A 17,201-nucleotide genomic window follows, 5' to 3' on the forward strand; every position below is an offset into this window, starting at 1 on the left:
CCTGGTAACACGCTCATTCTGGCATCTTGTCATTAAAGCTGGCTTGGGCACAAGTGACAGACCGCCGTGCTCAGTGAATGAGAAGCAGCCAGCCACCACCCTGCTGGGCCACTTCCACTCGCCTCCTCCATCTGTGTGAGCGGGAGGGAGTCCTGGCGTCTGGAAACGAGACTTGTTCGTTCTGATTGACAATTCAAGCACGCCCAACGTCTTATATGCTGTCACTTTGGATATGACTGCTACTTTTACATAGGCTGTTACCAGGAAGTGAGGAGTTGACAAATCAGACCGAGACTTAACCTTTTGCCTCGTGTCCTCGTTACAGGAAAGTGAGACTTGCTGTCATGGCAACTGCCGAGTTACCGTTTTCGAAGATGCTGAATTTATTTCTCTCCTGAGCCGACTGAGCCCCGAAGGCGTCTGCCTCTATCTCAATAAATCCAAAACTTCACAGCGCGTGCGAGAAAATGAGAAATGCTCTCGTAAAGGTCAGGCGTCTTTCACGCTGTAGATAAAAAGGAATTATGCACGGCGCTGGTTTGCAAAACGCCAAAGAACAAACTTATCTACAACTGCGGAGAGTATTTCCCTTCAAGGGACGAGCTATAACAAATCTGTTACAAAGCATCCATGGCTCAGCGAGTTATATTCCTATAAATGTGTGAGGTGCCGCAGCTTTTACGACATCCACATCCCTCCAGCTCTGCTACTCCACAGCTGGAGAGGGAAGAAGAGTTTACTGCAAATCGACTAAAAGACGCTGAGGGACAAATATCTCACTCTGCAACAATAAAAAAAAAAAAAACAGCTCCTGAAATAGTGAATCATTCGAGCAAGAGTCTGAAATAGTTCCAGGCTCCAGGCAGAGCAAGGTTCTGTTGACGAGACACTTTGGTCCAATGCAAAATAACTAAGGGATGAACGGCTACAATTTTCTAGAATGACAGTTCACAGGAAATGAATCGGACTCACTTCTGCATCATCTTCCTGGAACATGAGTTTCTGCAAAAATATTCGCGGCGATTTGTTTTGCTTCTTCTAAATCCTGCTTAAAAGCACATTTTCTAGGAGTGATTTCTCAGGCCTGGGGGGGGGGGGGGGGGGGGGGCTTAATTCACCTTCAACTTTGACTTTTTTATCTCTTTTCTTTACTCTTAATCCAGCTCTAATCTTACCGACTGTTTTAATCAATGTATAATGTTTCACTTTGTTTTGTTATCACTCTTTTTTCATCTGTAACATTTCTTTCTTATTTCTTTGTGCTCTATTGTTTTCTAATGCTGTAATTGCTGTCATTTGTTACCCTTAATTATTCAGTTTGAACACGTGAAGAACGTTGTAACAGTGTTTTGAAAGTTGCTGTATAAACAAAGATGACTATTTGGTGGCATCTGTGGCTCAGGAGGTAGAGCGGGTCGTCCACCAGCCACTAATGACCTGGGCAGATGTGCCAGTAATGAGCTCTCAGAACAACACATGCTCTGAGGCAAAGACCACAACTCACTGGGGCATTGCCACCTCACAGGACACCTGCATTTCCTGTCTGTCACATGAGCTTCATCACACTCTCTCAGTCCCTCCTCCTCACCCACATCTGAAAGAATGTGGGTCGATACTTCAGAGTCACACAAAAGCAAAAGGCAAACCTGTGTGTGTGTGTGTGTGTGTGTGTGTGTGTGTCCGCACCCTGCCAGCGACCTGCAAAGGAGTGTCTAGCAATGTAAGACAGATACTTTGTCCTCTCGCTGCTGAGACACTCATATCCAACGTGTTCTCATGAAATGTCTGAAAGAGACTTTTCTTTTTTTTACAAATTCTGCTTCTGCTTAGTAAAAGATTTGGCATATTAAAGATTGTCTGCGTGTGTTCTACACAGGAAACAAGAGTAGAAAGTAGATAGAAGAAGCTGGAACTAACAGGCATACCCAGAGTTTTCTTTTAAAAATGACTTTCATGCTTTGCTCTGTCGCCACAAATCAACCTGCAACTGTTACATCATGGTTGAGGCACAAAAGGGTCGAAAAGGAGAAGGTTCACTGATCCCTCGGAGCCTGTTTACACAAGTCAGCTGTTTGTTCGTTTAAAGCCTCGGACAGTTTAAGAATGAAGATCAACAGATAAACAGACATTGAGCCTGTTTCAGTTATTACACATCAGAACCGTATACGCTCTGCTGCAGATGATGAGAAATCGAACACTGCAGAGGAAACATCTCAGGTGAAAACACAGGCAGGAGAAATGAATTATTATGCAAAGTTGAAGACTGAACTCACCCTGTGTTTGAGAGAGTGGGGAAAACAGCTGTGGAGAGTCTCCTCAGTGAGGGGCCATGCTGTGTGTGTGTCTGTGTGTGTGTGTGTGTGAGAGAGATAGAGAGAATGTGTGTGTGTGTGTCCCAGAAGAGCACTGAGTTTAGGTTCCATGCGATCTTCCCAGGCTGCACCGCCACTGATGAGTGACTCAGCTGCAGCGAACACGCTCAGCGAGCTGCTCCAGGCTCCTCCCTCGCTCTCGCTGCCACACACCCCTGGTTTAAGTGGCTTTAAAAAAACGCACACACTTCCAGAGGTTTGCACACACACACACGTGTGCCTCTGCAGCTCTGAACTCACAGGGTCTGCACATGTAGAATTCACAAATCAATGAGAGTCCGGCTACAGATTCCTGCACAAACAATATTCTTCTCTTCATCGATGACGTGTGAAAATTAACTGCAGTTAATTTGACAGGAGAAATGAAATTTGGATTTATGACACATTCAATTCAGCCGTACGTGCAGAGTCTTTTCAGGTACAACTTGATTAAAGTCCTGCTTCCTCTCACTTTTTTGTTTCATTTGTTTTAATCAGTTTGCACAATAAACACATTTAACAGGGTGTGAAGTCCGTTAGTTTGAGTAACGATTAACAAACTAACACATTGAGAGGGACACACAAACACACACACACACACACACACACACACACACACACACACACACACACACACACACACACACACCACACCAGCTCTCTCCTCTGCATGCCCTGAGCATATCATATAATATTATTAACCACCATCACATCAACTTCTCTTCTCCTTCACATTGCTAGAGGCAACCGAGAAAAACAAAATGAAAAACTAAAGCCCATGCTCCTGTGTCACATTTACACGGAGACGTGTAAAGAAACAGGAGAACATGCAATTGGTAAAATATGTAGAACTATGTATTAACACGTATAAAAGTGAAACAAAGATCTCATCTATACTGTTATTTATAACCCCGAACAAACTTGTACCTTTAGCAGAAGTCGGAACAGGGAACTGCGACTCCGGCTTCTCCATGTTCTGTATCAGTCTTGTTCTGCACGTCGAGCTCAGAGCCGCGCACAGTGTTATCAACTCTCTTATGAACTATCACTTAGTGACAAAAACAAACAGAGCCACCACAGGAAGCCTTTATTTAAGTAACGCCTATAGCTCAATGTGGCTGACGTTAATAGTTCTTGCCGTGCTATCTGTGAATGTGTGAAAGGTTCATGTGTGTTTGTGTTGCACGTACACGTCCGTGCACGTCACACACCTGCATGTCTCAGATTCAGCATGAGGAGAAACGACCTGTCATTCCCCTAAACCAGTTGGGGAAGTGGAGATTCCATTCCCTTTAAATTCCTTTTTGCTCACATGACTGCAGTTCACACAAAGCCAAGTTTCAAATCAGATCCATTCTAGACAAATGAAACGAACATCCATGATAACAATGCTGAGGATTAATCTTCCCACAGTGGGGGGAAGTAAAAACTGACCAAAGCTGTACTGTCGTGTCCCGGTTGCAGCAATAGTCGCATTGCTTCCCACAGAGTTAGACTCTGCTTGTGGTGGTGCTGACCAGGAGGGTAAGGGGGGGTGAGTCGGGGCAATTAACCAATTTCTGCAGAATCCTGTTGAATTGTTGAGGGCATGGTCTCACTGGTATTCAGGAATCCTGCCTGTGGTGGTGTCTCAGTACTTTACTCACTGTCATACAGCAAATCCAGGAAATGGGCTCGAAAGCACCAGGTTGGTATAAAGCCGACATTTACATGCAGCTGAACAGAAATCAGATTAACAGATTACTGCCCTCGACTTCTTCACGTGTGATATTTGATGCTGAATCCTGAGGTCTTATGGGTAAATTTAACCATAATCAATTCAGCTGCAGAAAAGCTTTATTCAAACTTGTTTTCATCCCTCAGTTGTGCAGGAAACAATTTTTTCCCTGCCGGACATCTTCACCTTGCACATGTGCACAAACATGTTATAGAAATCCGTTATTTCTGCAGAAATCTGTTAACATGATAACTGCAACCTGAATGTATCTTCCATTGGATTTAATAGACCTTTTTACTGCAGCATGACGAGGCAAACTAGGAGATTAAGTGTGTGTTTACATTTGAGAAGTTTTGTTTGAGGCTACACTGATGAGGATTTGCCCAAAGATATTTAATCTTTCCTAATTAAAAATCAGGTTTTTGTAGGACATTTAAATTTCCTGCTGACACAGTACAAAGTTATGAGGCAGACTCACAATACTAAAATACTGAGAAAGATGCATTCACTCCACAGACTGTCCCAGGCATCTGATCTGGGAAGAGCAGAAGAAGGCAGGACATGACAAATATAAATTGTTCTGCAGAAGTCACGTGTTTTTGCAGCACATCAACATCTGTGTCGGCTCTTATCAACAAAAGCTCTGGCATCTCGTTTTCTTTCCAAGTCGACATCTTCGTCTCACCCTGAGATATCGTGTTTGAGAAACCCCTTCAACACGCCCTCTCGCTCACTGTGAATTTCCTTCCTTTTCTCAGTTGGGCATTTTCTGTATCACTTCCTAGGGAGCTGGCAGAATAGGTTCGGAGCAACTGACTCATACGTTTGCATTTTCACATCCCCCTCTTGGATAATTTCAGGAGAATGTCCATAGATCTCACTTACATGTTCACATTTAAGCGGCACATACACTCCAAAACCCACCATCTAAGTGTTTCTGGTGCCCTACATCGCCCGGAGAGATTAGAGCGAGGGCAGATACACTGCATGTCTGGTTTTAACCTAGCACGTGAAGCATTCATTGTGTGTGTGTGTGTGTGTGTGTCTGTTACAGGGTGACGGATAACCATTATCACCATGCATGGGGGATTAGCCACTTCTGTTCAACGACCCAGACTTTCTTCAGATTAACAATGCCTCATCCCCTAATCCAAGGGCCAGCGTGAGATTAGAGCCCCCAGTGTGCACCACACTATAAGGGGTGCAGGGGATGGAGTGTATAGGGGGCACACTGGGGAAGGATGCAAATGATTAGGAAAAATAGCATGATAAAAAAAAAACACGAGGAATAGACGAGGAAAGAAAAGACAGACAGGTGAAAAGAAGAGAGAAACAGAGAGGGGTGAGACGGGTAGAAAGAAAGAGGAGAGAAAATGAGAGAAAGTAAAAAATAGGAAGGCACCATGGGGCTGGAGGCAAGCAGCCATTCATCAAGATGTCAGTTGTGCACCACACATACACACATACACACACGCACACACACACACAAACTCTCTCTCTCACACACACACACACACACACACACACACACACACACACTCTTGCAGGTTTGAAGTAAAAATAGAGCAGAGAGCAGCAGCTTCCTTCTCACCCCTGCGTGTCTGTGAGCTTCATGCTGCCCATTAGAAGTAGACAATTTCATTAGATCTGGTCAAGTTTACTGAGGACTGAAACTCCTGGTGTGATATGAATTTAAAATGCAAATGTACACGGACCTCCTGCTGTGAATTCAAGGTGTTGACTGACTTGTCACAAAGCTTTGCATCTTAACGATACCACATCCTACACGTTGCAAGATGAGGACGAACAAAAGTGGACAACTTCAGTACCAGCAAAAGGAAACCAAATTATATAAACAACTACGAGATGTGAAATGCTGCAGTCTATTTTCAAAGCAGATAATAAATAGGTGCATGGGTAAAGAGGGGGGGTGGAGAAGGAGGTAGAGGATGATTTTGAAAGTTTCCTACCTCTTGAGTGTTCGATTTTCACGGCCACACACGCCTCCTCGTCAGCGTTCTTCGACTGGAAACACGCAGCTTTCCCTTTCCTCGCTGCAACACAACACAAGGTTCACTGTTATTGTTGTGTAGTGCGAGCACACTGGAGAACAGGAGGCTATTTAAATACTCGACCCGCATCTGAGGCAACTTCAAGCAATTTCAGGCAAGCCCATGTTTTATTTAAGAGGGGCTCCAACTGGGGACAAGATGAAAATGAAGATGGTGGAGTGAGACTTATATGGTTTCTCTCCCCCCCCAATATGATATGATAGACGTGCACGAAGCCGGAGATCATCAAAGCCACCAGAGCTGTGGATCCAGTAGCTGCATTTATCCAGATCAGGTGTAAACTTATGTTTGTTTTGTGCGTTTGAGAATGAAAAGGAAATACACATACGTCCCTCGAGGGAGCAGAACCCTAATTAGTCTGTGATTTGTGGGGCATCGTCTGTGGGGAGAGCGAAGCCTCTTTCAAAGCAGCCGTTTCATATGCACATAAAAGATTAAAGAGAAGATAACAGCTATGATGGGCTCACATGAGTATTAATGAGACACACAAACAAACACACACGAGACACAATTAAAAGGCGGGTGCACACACAAACACCAACCTGTGCTCTCACAGCCTGATCTAACATTGTGCATCAAAGCTGCACGTTGTCATTCAGCCACATGTGCAAGTGCCGCGTCGCACAACACAACAGCCGCACAAATGAAAGTTGAGCTAATTAAATTTGAGTTGACTCATTTCGGCTTTATCCTTCTCAAGTAATGTGCCGGTAACGACAATGAAGTGACACAATAACAATCCCGACGGCAAAAGGCTTATTTCGTTCTCTTTTATTACATTTTTTCAAGTGTTATTTTATTTCAAAAGAAAAAAATGACTTTGCATAACATTCAGCTAACACCGGATTGTCACAGCAGCAAAATGCAGGAGTAAATATTTAATTTACACTAGTTTTCCTCAATTTAAGCTTTATACAGTTCAGTTTTATGCTTTTTCGAGTTGTTGTTAACAATATTTTATGTTCACATTAACTGTCAAAATGCACTTATATGTTATATTGGTTGATTAAACACCTACTTATTAGAAAAACTACCATGAACTTTAGTACAAATGATTTTGAGGATGAACATTGCGATCAGCAATGGACGTTTCTCATATGAAGAAGACACCAGGAGACGTTAGAGTTAGACGCATTCACAACAACAGGACAAATGTCAGGAACGATCAGATGGGGGGGGGGGGGGCACTGGCTGGAGCAGCAGGAGACATGACGTATAAAGTCAGCTGTGGGTATCACGTGTTTTTGTTCACAGCACATCGACAACAACATCTTCTGAACGTACATCTCCTCTTTTTTATCCTGTCTTTTTGTTCTTTTCAGTTTTGCGTGTGTCACGAGTCATAAACGTCAGCAACGTGTCCACTCGCTCGCAATGAATAATTAACCAGAGTGTCTCCAGTGGCAGAGCCTGATTTCATGATTGATTAAACAACACAAACTAAGACAACTGAGTAGTCTATATATCCGGTATTTATTAAAGGTTCAGTGTGTAAGATTTAGTGACATCTAGTGGTTGAGTTGCATGTTGCAGCTGAACATCCCTCACCTCACCCTCCCCTTCCAAACATGACAGAGAACCTGTGGCGGCCTTCAGTTGTCCTAAAAACTTAAAATGTGTTTAGTTTGTCCAGTTTGGGCTACTGTAAAAAAAACATGGTGGCCTCCGTAGAGAGGAGCCGCGCCCGATGTAAATATAAAGTATTTAAATTTTAAGGCCCATTGCAGGGTGAAGGAAACCGCAATTTATAATAAACACATCACCATGCGCCCTGGTATTAATGTGTCTAAGCTTCTTTTAAATTACCGACACTGTTTGAACAAGGAACAATTTGCATGAAATGTTCAATGATGTGTGTTTTTTCTCGGAGCTACAAAGATGAACAAACAATGAATAGCCTCACTGAATAACAGCTGTTTGTACTCTGACAGATCTTTGACTCAAAATATTTGATCAACTGTCCGTCCACCTGTCAACAAACTTTCAACACAAAAAGTATTTATCCACAGAATCTGAGCTGTGATGAGACAGAACTGAGGCCGACATAATGGAGAGTGGATAATGCCACGTAAAGGAAAAGTGGACTCAGCGTGGGGCCGAGCAAGAGGAGGTACCCGGTGTGTGTGTGTGTGTGTGTGTGTGTGTGTGTGTGTGTGTGTGTGTGTGTGTGTGTGTGTGTGTGAGTGAGAGTAAAGGGGGGGTTATAATATCCTGGCTCAGGGATTAAAGGAGGGTTTTCTCCACCCACCATCTGGACTCCTCATGACAGGCCTGCCTGCTGTTCAAACACACATACACACACATGTACACACAGACAGACAGACACACACACATACACATAAACTTACTTTACAGTTCATAAGTTTTAGCACAATCTGTTATACGTTTCTCTATTCAGAGCATGAATGATAAGCAGCTTATCAAAAGCATTACGTACATATCAGACAGTTTTCCGTAGAGGAAACTACCACCGGTCACGTGATCACAGCCAGCACACACCTATTGTCTCATGAGGGACGTGTTGCCATGTCAGAACTGAGACACACACACACACACACACACACACACCACTCTGTCAGAACATACGTGACAACATCCATAAAGCACGTAAAGGTGGAGAGAATGGGTTCGTGAGATTCCGGAATTGGGGGGTGAGTATGAAGGAGAGATGAGAGTCGACTGACCTGACCCTAAACTTCCTCTTCCTGTCGGTCAACTTCCTGTTTTTCATACTCTCCAGTTTTTAATCTGGAAGTCTTGGACTCTCATAAGAAGATTCTTAACCACGGCCGACGGAGAAGCTGGTTATTGGTCGGGTTTTTTGGGGAAGTGAAGTGAGACGCAAGCCACAACAACATCTCAATAAGGAGACTGAGACTGAAGGGGTCAAATCTGTCAGTTAAACTCAAGTCTGTCTGGAAGCAAAGATAATGACAAGTCTTTCCCGCTCACCCCCCCCCCCCCCCATTACATAACAACAGGGGAAAAGCATGTGAGAGAAATTGAACGATTGAAAGTCAATTTTTCTCTCACTGACGTCTGTGTCTCTTGCCAGTTTGCTGTCAGTTACAGTTAACACACGCTGCACGTACAGTATAAAGCTGAGGGTATTAAAGGATAGTTATGTCAGTTCATATTTATTTAACACCTGATAAATTGGGAGCGTTCGCCTTTGGGCTTCAGTTTATCGTGGACACACCTTAACCAAGGTTGCAAATTTTCCAGTGATCACAATCAAGGTAAAAACAATGATCAAATATCGCAGTTATACCAATATAACAGTCGGCCCCCAAATATATGCTTTTGTTTCCCCTGACATGAGTTCACATGATATTTCCACAGTGTCACCATCATAAACTGGTGTTTTCAGTTTTATTTATACCTTGTCTTATCTGTCAACGTCACACAGTTAATGATCTGTGACTGTTATCAGATCTTCAGAACTCTGCAGGTAGTAAGAGATGCAAACTTGAGCCAGACGGCTGATTTATACATTTCGTCATTTTCCTATTCCCATAAATCCAGTATCAGTCTAGGAGCTTGAGCAAACTTTGTATCCCATAATACAATACAATCTACCAGCTGCTGCTTACAACCTTCAGTGTCTGTCTCCACTTTCACTTTTTAAAACATGGGATGAAAATATTAGAACCCAACACCAGTCAGATCAGAAATAAAAGCTTCCTCCCTGGCACAAAGGGCATAGAGCTGTACGTCATGAAACTATTTGATCTCTACAAACAAAATATGTTAGATATGTTGAAGATTTACATTCTTCAGCAGGACCCAATAAAAGATAAGTAATCGAAACTAAAAACTGAATGAATTGAATAAATTAAACATGAAATCCCCCAAAGCTGGAAATAGCTCTCAAGCCTGCGCAGTTAAAAACTTTTGTTATTATCACATATTTGAAGTTTCTTAACAGATTGAACAAACCCTTGTCTATTCTATTCCGACCAAAAGCTAACTCCCCGTCAAATGCAAGACAGTACAGTACATATACGATTTTCAGTCTAAATCACATTAATTTCTTTTAATATATTTTCATAAACGGTACTTTAACGTGTCACTGAGGTATAAAAATAACATTTTCACCTGATGAGTCAGGAGCAATGATGTGTTCACATTTGGCTCAGACAGACGCGCCGCATGTTTAGGATGTTTTTAAGGTGACTGCTCCTCACTGATGGATACACTTGTCTAGCAGCAAGTGTGAGCATGTGTGTGTGTGTGTGTGTGTGTGTGTGTGTGTGTGTGTGTGTGTGTGGTTTCCTGAGATAAAACCAGGGCCACCTCCAGCGTTTCTTTTTTCTCAGCGGTTCACCAACTCACCTCTGAACTCTGCACTGAAACCAAAACAAAGTCTCTTGATGTTTTTTTTTTGCGGAGCAGCATGGCATTCAAACAAAAGACAACAGTACCTGTGAGCACTCCTCTCCAGTACAGGCCCGTCCTGTCACACTGCGGGTACTTCTCCATCTCTCAACCTCCTTCAGCTCAGTTGTATCCGCAGGCACACGGGGACATTACACTCCTCTCGTCAAGCGTCCCTGTCGTCTGGTTGCTTCATGTCTGTATCTGCTCATAGAAGCCTCTAAACTATGTGTCAGTGCACAAACCGGTTCCCTGGAAACCAGAGCCAACAGGTGAGGGAGGGAGGAGCGAGAAGGGAGGAGCGAGGAGGGAGGAGGGAAGAGGGAGGGAGAAATCGCCTTTTGCTTTTAACCATTTCCATAATAATACCAGTGCTCAAGGACAAAGTCACCCCGAGGTGGGGGAGAGGAGAGGGAGTAAAGGAGGGGGTGGAAACAATGTGAATCGATGCTGAGTAAAGGTGAAGAAAGAAGGGTTGTGTTGTGAGGAAGGGGGAAGAGAGAAAAATACAAATCAACCAGCTGCACAGTCAATATTTGACTATCTGCACTACTGATAAAACTTAATAATATACCAAGCCCTTTATAAAACACATTGTTTAATACAACGAACCAAATCATGTTTTACTCTGGTGCATCCAAACTCTATTTCAGACACAAATCTGCCTGCGTTAAAAACCTCAAACCCCCAATTTTATCCTCATCTGAATCCTGATGCCCCACTACAGAGAATGTGAAATTAGAAATGCCAGAATCACAGCGGGGGGTCGACACTTATCGTCCTATAATGATGTGAAATAGATACCATAGAATATATGAAAAAGGGCCCGTTTCTGCCCTTAAGGACACAAGAATGCAAAGTAACCTCATTTGCATGTCTGCCCCAGATTGAGATAACCACCATTCAGATGTAACTCATAAATAATGGAAATGGCAGAATGCATTAATATGCCGAGTCACACCCATTTAATCACAGTGAGGTTCATGCCGGTGATGATGTGTGTGTGTGTCCGTCTGAAGGTTTTCATGCCTGACACGGGAGATTGGCTTCTGAATGAGACCAGGTGCGTCCGTCTCCTTTCTCCCTCTCCTGTCCGTCCTTAATGGACAATCACCAAAGAGTTATGGTTTACTGCCACAAACATAATAGAGTGGAAATTAAAAGGCCATGTGACGCTTTTATGTGACCAGACGAGACCCCGAGTCTCCAAACACGGACATAAGTAGAGTTCAGCGTGACAATTCAATCCTGTGATGAATTCCTTTTACGGCTAATGAGCCAATCAGCAAAGTATTTACGGCATATTTGTGGTGCCTCTTGTCTGTCCACCATCACTTTCCTTTTATTGGAGCCGAAACGATCATATTGTAAGGTTGAAGCAAAAAAATATTATGGAGGAAAAGATTTCCAATACTAGAAACATGAGCTGATTGTCATTAAATGGTTTGATGCTGTTGTTAATAACCAAGAAATGTAATTGAGGCTCGATATTGTACAGTCAGACCATTAATTGTTTGTAATTAACTACAAACAAAAAGAAAACATGTACAACAATGCAATACTTTTTGACATAAAATGTCAACATGAATGCAATTTTTTTTCTGCATTTCTTATTCCCTGAAATAAAAGTTTTAATAAACACTATATTAAAAGATCATCCTCTGATTTACTTTGACTTTATTCTCTACATTGCAACTTTACTCTTAATATTTAGACTTTTCTCAAAATGCAAAAGGAAAGAACATTTTCCTCCTTGATTCGCTATGCACCTAATACTCTTCCATAGAGGTCAAAAGTGTAAAACGGAAAACTTTTCATCCATTTCCAAGGGAGCTTTGTTTCAGACTGTTTATTGGCCAGGAGTGTAAGCTACTGCAAACCAGTAAATTTTAAAATTTAACTAAAATTTCTAGGGATGCAAAGCAGCACTGGGTGGGCCCGAGCATATGCATTTTGCAGCGTTGCATGCTTTTTGCCTGAAAAAAAAAAAAAATGACTGAGGAAATATTGACAGATAGAGCTGTTCAGTCTTGGACTCTGATCATGAGACAGAAGTTTGGTGGTGATAGGACAATGCACAGTGGACTCTTTTAGCGGGCCGTATCTCAATGTTTACACGGTTTGAGGAAATGTCCCAATTCTGAGCGAGAAAGAGACCTACCTTTGCAAGACATAAAGTTTCCTTTGATCTAGGAAGACTGACACTGCAGGAGTGGAGTTGTTTGTTTGCGGCTCAGCATCAAAGGATTCATGGTCCATGTATGTCCGCGTTACAGAACATCGTGTTTTAATGGCGTGTAATCAAACTTTGACGCCACGCCACAGTCACACCGTGTGACGAAATATCAATCCGTCGGTCAGTTTTTATCTCCATCTTGTTGTGATGACACTCATCTCAATTTGAAGTTGATCCGATGAAAGCCCTGGTACAAGTAAATCAAAGTAAAAATGTGGAATATGGCCAAAATGGCCACTAAATGCAAAATAGCAGGCTTCCTGTTGCGTTTTTCCATTGCACCTAAGACTTTTTTGTTTGTCTGGTCATGATACACCTGTATATTGATTTTTGTGAAGACCGGTCAATGTGAACACGTTCCAGGGGTCTCGGGGGGCACCGTTGAGCCATTTTGCGACGCCCATTGAAAATTCCTTCAGAATACGTAAATTTTCACCACTTTCTAACTTTCTGCAAATTTTGGTAAGAATTTGAGCATGGTAAAGCCCTCAAAAAGACAATTCATCTGCTTGAATAATAATAATCCTTACAATTTCAATAGGGCCTCACCTGACCTTTGATGTCAGTGCTCGGGCCCTAATAATAATCATTACCAATATATTGGATCGAGCTCTACCTTTTAACTTTATTTTGGTCTCCACTACGTTCTCCAGCTCAAGTTTAGGCTTAAAAAACGAAAAAACTAATAACTGAAGATTTCTAAGATGATCTTAGAGTTGAAAGAAAGAGTAGAATGATTTTTTGAGCAACAGTGTTAAGTTACAACAGATTTTTCTTGGATACTTTTACTTTTCCAGGCCACAAAAAAATCAATTTATGTTCAAACTGCCAGGCTATAACTTGAGAATGGGAAGCCCTGTGTTGATTTACTGCATGTGCACCTAGCTCGTACAGAATTTGAGCTGACTGCATGGGGCCTGCACCAGATATCTTCAGTTTCAGCTACAAACCTGCCTGCACACTTTCCTCCTCCTTCTAAAAACATGTTCCTCTCATCTTGTGCGGACGCTGTCAGTCGCTTCACCGTTTCCCAGCATCCTCCCTGCAGAGCCCCAGCATGTGAAGATAAGCTTTTAGCAATGATCTGAACACTGGCTCCCTGGCCCATGTCTAATGAGGGCAGACCGAGTGGGCTACTGGGTACGCTGTGATCCTGACCCTTAAAGGCAGCCGCCCCCCCTCCTCCCCCCCCCGTTAAACACTTCCTGTCTGTACTTCAAAGAGGACACGCAGAAAAAAGGAAGAGGACACAAGACAGATTGCTGTTTCTTGGTTGTCACTGCGAGTGCGAGGGATAATAATCCTCCAGAGAACAACGGCATCAGAGGTTCCTGTGCTGTGGGCCGTGTAGTTCCACAAGTGACCTCAGAAGGAAACCGTGAGTTGATAAAAGCAGAGGTTATAGGAAGTGATAAGCGTAGAGATAGTGGTCGCTTCGATCGCTGGTCACTGAGAAAGACATCGATTGTTGGAGTGAGAGTTTGTGATTACATCAACGGGCAACAGTCATTTTCTCTCTCTCTCTCTCTCTCTCTCTATCTCTCACACTTCCCCCCTTCGCTATGTCCCTTTTCATTCCTCTAGTCTTTTCTCTATCGCCTTCTTTCTCATCCACCTCCCCCCATCTCCTCCCCCCTGTGACCTGCCCCGGCTAAACCTCGGAAAACAGATCCCAGCTGCCGGGCAGGCGATCCCAAATGTGTCAATCAATATCCTGTCCGCTCAATCGCCTCGTGTGACCGGGCCCCAGCAGACCCGTCTGTCCACAAGTGAACAGCAGCGTGCTTATTCATCGCTCTTTAACGATAAGACTGAGTCAAACGGATTTGAAATGTCTCATAAATAAGATGCGTGAAAGTGAAAGTGACCGATATCCAGTATGAAAGACTGGTTTTACTCTGTGAGCACAAAGCAATCAGGATAAGTCGATGAAAAGCAATAATCTACAGTAGCAAACCAGCTGCACTCACATGTTAGTGTTAAATCTGTAAGTCAAACTATCGAGCTGCTTTCCCCCCCCGAGGGTATTTCTTCCCACGATGAAGTCATGTTTCCGTTCGATGTCCGTGGTGAGCAAATATTTACAAAAATAACCGTTTAAATTTCCATCAGTTCAGCAAATTTAACTTCCTGAAGCGAAAATACAGCTCCAGCTCCAAGAACAACCCCCATGAGAAATTCTTCCAAACTGATGCCTTGGTTGTTATCCAGTTGCTGGGTACAAGTCACAGCGCCGGCTGACAAAATATTCCGAGGCCCTGAGTTAGAAGCAGAGAGCCACAACAGACGCCTTGTGCACAGGAGGACAGCGCATGACATTTGTGAAAGGACATAGCGGACGGATGTGTTGCCGACAACATTTCAGAGGTTGTTACGCAATGAATCGTTCTGCAAGAGCGTTAAATCAAAACTATTTCACTGTTTACCCTGAAAATAGTAAAATAAAGTAAAAAACTATGACACAAGGGGACCAAGAAAACGCAGAAGCACAATGCTGCCTTCAAGTGTTTACCATGTCCACCAGTACAAGGTTTCGGACATTTTTCTACAATTTCTTATTCCATAGTCATTTTACCTACCAGATGCCTCCATGTGTGGAAACTACCGACACATTAGATTGATGTTAGCAACTCTGTTCTGCTCTTTATTCCATGCTAGCATACAAATGTGGGCCACTTCAGGCAATGACACAGTACTTCTGACCTTCTTGTGGCCCGGACTAAATGGATGTGAGTCTAAAGTGACCTAAATGTGGCCCAAGTATCCCAAAACAAATATGGGCATTTCTTCGTAACCTGTGGTGCTAAAGGTCCGGTGTAATCAGGTGTAATCTAGATGTGAAACAGTAAATGGTGAATCAAAATAGTACAAAGCAAATCCGGGCCTACTTTGTTACATTACGGCCAAAAAAACTGTGCAATTTGTGGTAAGTTTGGAGAAGTTCAAACTGCTGCATTTACCAAAAACGTTGGTAACACCCTAAAAAACCTTGTGTAACATAAAAATCAATACAGTTTGAAAATACAACAGAGAATACACCAAATATGATTATTGCTTGTTATGTTAGAAATAGGATTTTCCCTGTAACACCTTTATTCCTCATCATGTTAAGACTACTTCTCAAAACAAGGACACTATCACATGTCTATCTGAATTCTCACATGAATGGGACAAAACATCATAATGTGCGTTCAAAGCAAGTCATGTTAGCTTGGTTAGCTACAGCTACAGGGATAGAGACTGTGAGAGAAGCTGCTTGATTCTGACCCTTTCTGTTCAAAAACAATATTTCAAATGATAAGTAGTTGATGTGATAGTTTGAATTGACAAATTAATCTATTCTTCATTCTGATCCGTCCTCAATGTCTCTTTGTTTATCTCCGATTGATCCCCGCGCATTTAAAACACCAGAGACGCATCAATACTAAAGAGATTTGACACGATGCATTATGAATGAAGTAAACATCAAACAGCGTGGGTGAAGACTTGTATTTCATTGTGCTCAGAATGAATGAGCTCTTCTGACGGGAGCCCATATCCTCGGCACAGAGCTGGAATGCACAGAACAACCCTGCGATCCTGAAGGCAACCCGGCAGGCCGAGCCCACAGCCGAGGCCGGGGCACTAATGAGGCCGAAAGAGAAAAGGGGCCTGAACTAAACTTCCTGTTTCGCTCATAACCCTTCGACTAAAATCACTTCCTCTCTTACTCATTGCTGATGGCATGTTTGTCAAAAAAAATATTCATGTTAACCTGCTCTGCACACTTCACAGTGCACATAACCTCAGTCAGCTGATTTTCTGTAGATCTGCACATGCACAGACGCACACACACACACACACACACACACACACACACACACACACACATCCTGCACGCAGCACTTAATCTCACACGTCCTGGCGGAATAAAGTGTCAAACTGCATCAGCATTTCTGGTCTGTCTCATGCGGAGGCTCAGCAGAAAGATAAACCACCGAACGCAGAGAGGACAAGACGACAAGATGATCGGCCGCCACAGACGCTGCCGGTGAGACCAGAGCCGAACCATGACACAGCATTTTTTTTACTTTAAAGCAACACGAAAGAGAGGAGGAAGCGAAATACCCATGAGAATAAACTGAGGCTAACCAAGTATTGGTTGTGAAAAGGCTGTTAACTCTCCTTCCTCCTTTCAGCTTCTCTTGAGTAACGACTTCATTTTGGGTCACATCACGTACGTGGCCCCCTGCTGCCTCCGTGACCGGCTCGCTTCCCTCTGATTTCTGGTTATTTCTCAAATTTCCACTTAATTAGGCAGCACAAGCTGAAAGCAGAGAGGAGAGGAATGTGAAAGTAGATGAAGAGGAAGCATCAAACCTACAAATCAACATATGCCTCTGCACGCTGATCCACACGAGCCTGATCCGAACATCCACAGGACTCTGGTTATAAAGTATAGAAGAGGG

At 43.1% G+C, this 17,201-nt stretch overlaps 1 protein-coding gene across 1 annotated transcript in view; it reads right to left on the reverse strand.

Moving 5' to 3' along the window:
- The window catches only part of fgd4a (FYVE, RhoGEF and PH domain containing 4a), a 54,278-nt gene that overhangs the window by 14,696 nt on the left and 22,381 nt on the right, over positions 1–17,201 (reverse strand). Inside the window, exon 8 of the mRNA XM_061076487.1 lies at positions 6,039–6,122. Coding sequence (XP_060932470.1) covers positions 6,039–6,122 — 84 coding nt within the window. The remainder of the gene's footprint in view (positions 1–6,038; positions 6,123–17,201) is intronic.

This window comes from Limanda limanda, chromosome 8 (assembly GCF_963576545.1).
Source record: "Limanda limanda chromosome 8, fLimLim1.1, whole genome shotgun sequence".
NCBI classification, from domain to species: domain Eukaryota; kingdom Metazoa; phylum Chordata; class Actinopteri; order Pleuronectiformes; family Pleuronectidae; genus Limanda; species Limanda limanda.